Genomic DNA, 9767 nt, shown 5'->3' with positions numbered 1-9767 from the left:
GCCACCGAGGTCCCTACACCAGCTGCAGCTACCGAGGTCCCTACGCCTGTTGCAGCCACTGAGGTCCCTATGCCTGCTGCAGCCACCGAGGTCCCTACACCTGCAGCCACCGAGGTCTCTACCCCAGCTTCAGCCTCCATGGTCTTTACGCCAGCTGCAGTCTCCATGGTTTCTATGCCAGCTGCAATTTTCATGGTCCCATCGCCTGCTGCAGATCAGCTGGTCCAATCTTCCACTTTAGATCAACTGGTTCCATCATCTGCTGCAGTCCTCCTGGTCCCTTTGCCTGTGGCAGAACTCCTCCCCTGTGATGGACGATCTCTGGGCTATCCACCAGAGCTTCTCCCTAAAGACGGTCGGCCTCCTGGCCGCCCGCCAAATCTCCTGTCCCATGATAGGCGGTCTGGCGATCTCTCAGCTGCCCGCCTGACCTCCTCCTCAGTGATGGACAGTCTCCGTTCCGCCCCCCAGAGACAGTTGGTCTCCTGGCTGCTCGCAGGAGCTCCTGCCACTTGCTGGATGGTTTCTCGGCCGCTTTACTGGACTTTTGACTCCGTGTTAGATGGTCGTCTGGCTGTCCACTTGAACTTTTTTGTGTTACCCCTTGTTGGTTTTCTCTGTGTCTTGTTCCCAGGAGGCAGCATGGTGGCGTAACTGGTAGAGCTGCTGCCTCTCAGCGAGCAGGTCCCTGGTTCAAATCCTGGTCCAGGGGTCTTTCTGGGTGGAGTTTGCATGTTTTCTTCGTGCTGCGTGGGTTTTCTCCGGGTACTCCGGTTTCCTCCCACAGACCAAAAACATGCATGTTAGGCTGATTGGTAACTCTAAATTGTCCTTAGGTGAGTGAGAGAGTGAATGGTTGTTTGTCTCGTTTGTGTCCCTGTGATGGACTTGCGACCCGTCCAGGGTGTACCCCGCTCCTCGCACAGTGATTGCTGGAAATGGGCACCGGCGACCCCCGTAACCCAAAATGGAAGAAGCGGGTAAAAGATAATGGATGGAAGGTTTATTTTATTTATTTTTTTCTCCTCGTGTTTCCCTTGGTGCCCTCCATCCTTTCGGTCCCCCCTTCCTCCCACCCAAGCTGTGTGGGCAAGGTCTTGTGCTGTTTAGGGACATCCTTGGGGGTGAGGGATACTGTGAGGATTGTGTCCCCCGGTGTGTCTCCCTTGTGTGGCTTGCTCCTGTTCTCATGTCTTGTTTCCCTCATGTTGCCTTCCACCTGTTCTTCTCACGTGTTTGTGTTGTTTACCCTTTGTTAGTATGTGTATTTAAGTCTGCATCTCCTGTTCCTTGTCAGCTGGTCATTGTCTGGTTTGGCTCCTGGTTCCAGTGTCCCTCCCTCCAAGTCTTCCAGTTATCATGTTGTGCTGCCACGTCAGCTCTTTTTTTGTTGTTGTTTAATAAACCATTTTATTATTTCGCCCTTGGAGTTCTCTGAGTCCTGTATGCACTTGGGTTCAACCACCTCTCCATATACCAACAGGTTTGGGTTGTCTCCAAAAGTTTATCAGTTGTACATCCAATGATTACTTTCTGAGAATTGTATTAAATACCTCCAGTGGTTTATGAGATATTTTGCTAACAGATTTTGTTTTTCTGGTCTGCCCACATAGAGAACATTTAAAACAAAACGTGAATGATCAGCAGCTTCTACTTCCTGTGAAAACTCATGTTCAGGTCTAAAACCAACCGCACAGCCCAGGCAGCGCAAGTTTGATGTTACTGATTAACAGCAAAGGCTTTCTGGTGGAAGTTCAGTGGAAAGAGGCTTTTAAAATAGTTTAGATTTGTTTATTATTAACACTAAGAAAATCCCAAACAGTTTAAGACTGAACTCTGTTAAAGCTTCAGCAGTCTCAATGCCTTACCAAAGGATTCAGTCTTTTTTTTAATGAAATGAACATTTATGTTGTGAACATTTTGACCTGCAAGTATCATCCTGTTTATGGTTTCTTAATCAAGCTCTGCTCCTAATCTTACGCCTGTATTTGTAAAAAAAAAAAAGTTGTATTTTGTGAAATAGAGAAGCACTGTGTGTTGATATCTAGATTTATTCAAAATACTTTAAATCCTGCCATGTCCTAATTCTCATCAGGATCACACTAAGGGTTATTACAGTAAAAGTGATTGCTAAAAGTATATTTATTGCCTTATTTGTGACAAGCTAACAAGAAAACATCCATCCATCCATCCATCCATCCATTTTCTTTACCCGCTTCTTCCATTTTGGGTTACGGGGGTTGCCTGTGCCCATGTCCAGCAATCACTGTACGAGGGGCGGGGTACACCCTGGACAGGTCTCCAGTCCATCACAGGGACACATAGAGACAAACGAGACAAACAACCATTCTCACTCTCACCTAGAGACAATTTAGAGTTACCAATCAGTCTAACATGCATGTTTTTGGTCTGTGGGAGGAAACTGGAGCACCTGGAGAAAACCGACCCACGCATGCACAGAGAGAACATGCAAACTACACTCATAAAAACCCGGCGATCTTCCGATCACAGACCCACCTTCTCTAACCTCTGTGCCACCACCCCCCCACCCCCCAAAAAAAGCCCCCCGGGCCGGGATTTGAGACAGGGACCTGCTTGCTGAGAGGCAACTTCTCTACCAGTTGTGCCACTGTGCTGCCTAATAAGAAAACAGTAGTTGTAAATTAGCAAAGGGCTCTCTGTGTTATCATTATTATTATTATTATTATTTTTTCTAGATGGCCTCCCTTCTCCCCTTACAGCCATCCTCTCCACGCCATTATTATGAAATATTTATTCTAGTGATTATCTAGTGTAGGTTTTTTTTTTTTTTTTAATAGGATAGAAAGAAAGAAAAGACAAAGTAAGACTCCAAAATATAAGAAATATACACAAAGAGAGCACACGGCAAAACACCCGGCCACTGTCTGTTCACCTGCAAAGAACATGACAAAACACAGCAACAAAATACATATGTATAAAGAACTTAAAATATTCATGGCTTTGCAGTAAGTTTCCATAAATATGTATATATATATACTCATACCTACGCCTATATACATACAGTACATACATACACATGAATATACATTCATATACATATCTACATATAAAGCCTACATAAGCATCCCTGCTTCTATTTGTGTGTGGTTGTGAGCATGCATAAGTGTATAAGGCTTCTCTAATAGAACATTTAATGGTAACTGTGAAGCAGCAGAGACCCGACCCCCAAGACCAGAGGCAGACGAAAAAGGGGGGACCAGAGCCCAAGACCCCAGGAGGGACCCCGACCGCGAAGCCCCCAGGGCCACCCACACAGGACGAACCATTCACCCACCCCCCAGAACGGACCACAGGGGAGAACCGGAAGATCCCCACCAGCGACCACATACAGTGACTCCCCGGGGCCAACAGCGACAAACTCATAGGCCTCCGTCGGAACCCGCCGCACCGATGTAGGTCCAGGCCCGGGCACCGAGGCCCGAGCACCGAGGACTCACACCACCCAGGCCAAGGCCCGACAGGGCCAGAGGACCCGAGCCCCACCAGGCAGACACCAGGCCGAGCCGACACACGCCCAAGCGCCCACACACACCAAGGGCCCCAAGCGCGCCGGCAGGCAAGAGCACACCCCACCAGGGGGCCGCGCGATGCCAAGCACCCCCAGTTGTATCAAAGAGGGGGCAGTCCGAGTCTCGGCCTAACAAATTCCCATTCATACACAGACACAATCACACAATCCCAACCTCATTCTCACATTCACTCACTCAAAGACATACAATAACGATACATTTCATTCTTATTCCCGATATGCACTCTATACCCCCCAGGTCCAAGACATGTACCCGCCCTCTACAGGGGGCAGCCCATGCCCAAACCCAGGAGGTAAACCCATTCATTCTCGAGCAGAGAAGAGCCAATACCCCAGACCCGGCCCAGGCCATGCCCAGCCGACAGGACACCCCCCACCATGAAGAGGACACGCCACCGACCACCCCCACAAACCGCCAACAACCAAGCACGCGCCCCCAGCCACCTGCCCACCAGGCCCCGGCAGCCACCCCGGCCAGCGGGCCAACCATGGCACCCAAGAGCCAAGCTCAGGGGGTCCAAACAACCCCAGGGAGAGCACAGCGCCAGCACCGCCCACGGCAACCCCCCAGACCCCGAACCCCCACATAGTCCTGGTCAACACCCGACGGCCTGCCCTTCTCCCGGACCCCACCCCCGGAATGGCAGTCAGGGAACTAGGGGGGGAGGGAAAAAAAATAAAATAAAATAAACAATAAAAAAATAAGACCCCGACACATACACCCCCGCCCCTAGATGTGCTGTTGATGTGTGTTGTTGTATAGTGCCATTAAAAAGGAAAGAAGAAGGAGCAAAGGCTGGCATGACCTGCTTGCTGAGAGGCAACTGCTCTACCAGTTGTGCCACTGTGCTGCCTAATAAGAAAACAGTAGTTGTAAATTAGCAAAGGGCTCTCTGTGTTATTATTGACTTATTATGTATACAGGTCCTTCGAAAAAAATTAGCATATTGTGATAAAGGTCATTATTTTCCATAATGTAATGATAAAAATGAAACTTTCATATATTTCAGATTCATTGCACACCAACTGAAATATTTCAGGTCTTTAATTGTTTTAATACTGATGATTATGGCATACAGCTCATGAAAACCCAAAATGCCTGTCCCAAAAAATTAGCATATCATGAAAAGGTTCTCTAAACAAGCTATTCACCTAACCATCTGAATCAACGACGTAACGCTAAACACCTGCAAAAGATTCCTGAGGCTTTTAAAAACTCCTAGCCTTGTTCATTACTCAAAACCACAATCATGGGTAAGACTGCCGACCTGACTGCTCTCCAGAAGGCCATCATTGACACCCTCAAGCAAGAGGGTAAGACACAGAAAGAAATTGCTGAACGAATAGGCTGTTCCCAGAGTGCTGTATCAAGGCACCTCAGTGGGAAGTCTGTGGGAAGGGAAAAGTGTGGCAGAAAACGCTGCACAACGAGAAGAGGTGACCGGACCCTGAGGAGGATTGTGGAGAAGGGCCGATTCCAGACCTTGGGGGACCTGCGGAAGCAGTGGACTGAGTCTGGAGTAGAAACATCCAGAGCCACCGTGCACAGGCGTGTGCAGGAAATGGGCTACAGGTGCCGCATTCCCCAGGTCAAGCCACTTTTGAACCAGAAACAGCAGCAGAAGCGCCTGACCTGGGCTACAGAGAAGCAGCACTGGACTGTTGCTCAGTGGTCCAAAGTACTTTTTTCGGATGAAAGCAAATTTTGCATGTCGTTCGGAAATCAAGGTGCCAGAGTCTGGAGGAAGACTGGGGAGAAGGAAATGCCAAAATGCCAGAAGTCCAGTGTGAAGCACCCACAGTCAGTGATGGTCTGGGTGCCATGTCAGCTGCTGGTGTTTGTCCACTGTGTTTTATCAAGGGCAGGGTCAATGCAGCTAGCTATCAGGAGATGTTGGAGCACTTCATGCTTCCATCTGCTGAAAAGCTTTATGGAGATGAAGAATTCATTTTTCAGCACGACCTGGCACCTGCTCACAGTGCCAAAACCACTGGTAAATGGTTTACTGACCATGGTATTACTGTGCTCAATTGGCCTCCCAACTCTCCTGACCTGAACCCCATAGAGAACCTGTGGGATATTGTGAAGAGAAAGTTGAGAGACGCAAGACCCAACACTCTGGATGAGCTTAAGGCCGCTATCGAAGCATCCTGGGCCTCCAGAACACCTCAGCAGTGCCACAGGCTGATTGCCTCCATGCCACGCCGCATTGAAGCAGTCATTCATGCAAAAGGATTCCCGACCAAGTATTGAGTGCATAACTGAACATGATTATTTGAAGGTTGGCGTTTTTTGTATTAAAAACACTTGTCTTTCATTGGTGGGATGAAATATGCTAATTTTTTGGGACAGGCATTTTGGGTTTTCATGAGCTGTATGTCATAATCATCAGTATTAAAACAATTAAAGACCTGAAATATTTCAGTTGGTGTGCAATGAATCTGAAATATATGAAAGTTTCATTTTTATCATTACATTATGGAAAATAATGACCTTTATCACAATATGCTAGTTTTTTGAGAAGTACCTGTACATGTGGCGGCTGTGGCTGAGTGGTTAGAGCAGTTGTCCTCCAATACAAAAGCTGGGGGTTCAATTCCACCAGCAGTCACATGCCGAAGTGTCCCTGGACAAGACAGTGAACCCCTCATTGCCTCAGATGCATGAATTTGATAAAGCACTGATTAATCTTCGTATAGATCTAGTAAAGTGCTGTATGAATGGGTAAATGAGGACACAGATTGTGTTGTAAAGCGCTTTGAGTGTCTTGATAAGATAGAAAGGGATAGGTGCAATATAATATAGTCCATTTACCATTTATTAGCAATCTTTCTCTAATCAATCAATTTGTGGCTCAGATGTGGAAAAGTTGGAGAAACACTGATTTAAATCGTTCTGTCAAACAGTTCATGTTCACTTATTTTACAAAAAGCTTTTGAAATATATTTTGTAACACATAGAAACTTTGTTGTGTGCATTTCTGTTGTGTGTTGAATGTGTGAGTGTGCTGACAGTATCTCCTGCTGTGTGCTGACTCAGGAAGCAATTGGAGGAGCTGGAGAAGAACCACATGCTGAGAGGGCAGCTGAGCACCGCGCAGCAGCTTGCTCTGCTCAGCAGTTATGAGGACTTGGCTCAGGCACTGGAGGGAGCCTTTTTTGTCCAGGTATAACAGAAAACCACCAACGACACAAAAACACACATCATTGTGTCCGTTTGAAACAGGACATACAGCTCTGCAGTGGAACTTATTATCATGGAACTTGGAGACTAGATGGTTCTCATTTCTATATTTTATTTGCATAATTTTTGCGTGACTTATTTTGAGTAAATCACAGGCAACGGTGGCTTTTCTCAGTTGATTACATTGTTAATTACAGTACATAAATTGTACTTGAGGGCAGTGCAACAAATTAAAAGTAGCACGGTTTCATATTTATTTAGAAAAGCCACTCTTTATTATTTACAAACACTGGTCATGTGACATTGTGATTCACTACAGCAACTGCAGCCATTACCAGAACACTCAAATGTCTGCACAAGTCGTTTTGACTAAATAACCCCGAGGTAAGGGCTGACTATGTAAAAAGAAAAAAAAGTCTAAAAATAATAATAAAGTGTAGGTAATATTATAATATATTAGAATGTATGTGCACTACAGCTGTATGGATAGATCAATGATAGAGAAAAGGGAAAACATCAACATGTTTCCTTTCACAAGTCAGCCGATTTGATCTTTTTTTTTTAACCTTGATTCAAATGTGATCCAACCAGAACTGAAATAATACAGCCATAAAAAGTAGCCTATGAAGCTGACATAATCGTTATTTACTATTGCTGTTGATATGGCTCTGCTCTTTTTGCATGAATTCTGAAAATATACTTTTTAATCGTAGGTACAGATTTAGACACTGATCTCTGTAATTAGCTGCAGCTACCAGAGCCTACATTTCGATCAATCTTTTTATCTTCCTGTTGCTTTTGTTTTAACTTTTTTTTTTGTGCCTACACTGCACATCCACAGTATGGGTATGACCACGACACACTTGTGGAGTTTTCTGTGTCGCTGCCTTGCTATCATGCCATCCTGCCATTGTGGTTCAGTTCTTCCAGCCTCGGGCTCAGACCTGTCATGGCGGCTGTCTCCAGGATCCTCCATCTGCCTGCATGGACCGAACTCTACGGACCCGTTCGATTCCACGGGGAAACCTTGGATGTTCTCCGTCTGCTTGACCTGGTTCTGGAGGGCAGTCTGGGAGAGCAGCTGCTCTGGTCATCATTACCATCAAGCTGCTGATGGGACCTGCTAACTAGACCTGCTAATGCTGCTAACAAGATCCTCCATCTGCCTGCATGTGTCATGAACGGGTTTTCGATTCAGTATAAGCCAGACACAGGAGTGCAAAAACAATAACAGTTTTTATTATTATCTGCTGGTTGCTGGATGGAGGAGTCAGGGTCCAGGTGGGAGTCCAATCTTAAAGAAGGAGAGCTTAGTGACTTTGACGAGGACCAGGAGGTTATCTGGATTACTGTAAAAGTCGCTAACCTTCTGAGTCTGTAATGTGGCAAATACTGTTGTGCTGGTGCCTGTGACATCACTCATGCAGAGTGAGCTGCAGCAGCGGAGCAGGCTGAAGCTGTTTGTGTTCTGAAAGGGGGGGGGGGGGCAATCCAGAGTCTGAGAAATATAGCAGGGGTCATGCACAGGAAAGCTGAGAGCAGAAGCCAAAGCCAAAACGTGATCCGTGAGGTGAAGTCATAGTAGAAGGAGGAAGGCAGGTTCAATACCATGGTCAGAGCGAAGAATCCAAATCTGAAGAGGGACAGGCAAGACGAGGAAACCGTGGTAAAGGTGAGGGGTCAAGGCAAGGCAAGGATACAAGGCTTTGGTTTGAAACAGGAACTGTGATGGCTTCAAAATCAGGGACAATGGCATTTTAAAAAATCTGGCAACAAGTGAGTGAGAGCATGAGGCTTAAATAGGGAGCAGAACAGGTGCAATGAATCAGGTCTGTGGGCTGAATGTGCAGAGGGCGGCGTGACTGAATGACAGGAGCAAGGAAACAGAACATGACAAAGAGGAGCAGAGGAACGTGACATGAGGGGCTATGAGCGAGGCAAGGAACAGAGGACGTGATTATAGCATGAAGGGGCAGAGACGTGAGCAGATGGGGGGGCAAGCAGAGACTGCTGATCATGACATACCTCCCCCTTTAAGGTCTGGCATCCTGACGGACCACCAGGAAAACTAAAAAGAACTGGGTGGATAGAGGGGATCTGGAGGAGGGCAAGAAAACAGGTTGATGGCCATAAGGGCAGTCTAGGGCTGTTTCATGGCTCAGGTGGGTAGCCAGGAGGTCGTTTGGCATGTGGCAACATCTCGGGTGGACGGCCAGGTGACCATCCAGCACACGGTGAAAGGGTCAGATCTGCTGCAGGCGATGGTGTCAGATCTGCAGCAGGCGATGCAGCAGGCGTGGGGGTCAGATCTGTAGCAGGCATGGGAGTCAGATCTGCAGCAGGCGTGGGGGTCAGATCTGTAGCAGGCGTGGGAGTCAGATCTGCAGCAGGTGTGGGGGTCAGATCTGCAGCAGGTGTGATGGTCAGAGCTGTAGCAGGCATGTGGTTAGAGTTGCAGCAGGCGATGGGGTCAGAGCTGCAGCAAGCAATGCAGTTAGAGCTGCAGCAAGCGTGGGGGTCAGAGCTACAGCAAGCGTGGGGGTCAGAGCTGCATCAAGCTTGGGGATCAGAGCTGCAGCAGTCGTGGAAGCCTGGGTAGCTGCAGCTTTCTCGAGTAACATGCTGAAACTCTCCAGAGGTGTGGTGGCATATGGTAGTGGTGGGCTGTTGTACCTGACACACACTGTGAGGCGTAGTGGTGGGCTGTTGTTCTCGACACCCACTGCAAGACATAGTGGTGGGCTGTCATTCCCAACACCCACAAGGCGTGGAGGTGGGCTGTCGATCCCGATGCCCACAGGCAGGCGTGGAGGTGGGCTGTCATCCTCAACACCTACGGGCGGGTGTGGAGGTGGGCTGTCGTCCTCGACACCCACGGGCCGGCGTGGAGGTGGGCTGTCGTCCTCGACACCCACGGGCGGGCGTGGAGGTGGGCTGTCGTCCTCGTCACCCACAGGCAGGCGTCGAGGTGGGCTGTCGTCCTCGACACCCACGGGAAAACATGGAGGTGGG

At 48.0% G+C, this 9767-nt stretch overlaps 1 protein-coding gene across 1 annotated transcript in view; it reads left to right on the top strand.

Moving 5' to 3' along the window:
* cryl1 (crystallin, lambda 1) overlaps nucleotides 1–9767 on the top strand; it is a 143717-nt gene that overhangs the window by 6191 nt on the left and 127759 nt on the right. Inside the window, exon 3 of the mRNA XM_037686664.1 lies at nucleotides 6612–6738. Within this exon, the coding sequence (XP_037542592.1) occupies nucleotides 6612–6738 (127 nt within the window). The remainder of the gene's footprint in view (nucleotides 1–6611; nucleotides 6739–9767) is intronic.

The sequence above is a fragment of the Nematolebias whitei genome, chromosome 13 (assembly GCF_014905685.2).
Source record: "Nematolebias whitei isolate Nwh7 chromosome 13, NemWhi1, whole genome shotgun sequence".
Classification (NCBI taxonomy): Eukaryota; Metazoa; Chordata; class Actinopteri; order Cyprinodontiformes; family Rivulidae; genus Nematolebias; species Nematolebias whitei.
Note: the sequence above shows the minus strand (reverse complement) of the source record. Positions and strands in the feature narration are given on the sequence as shown.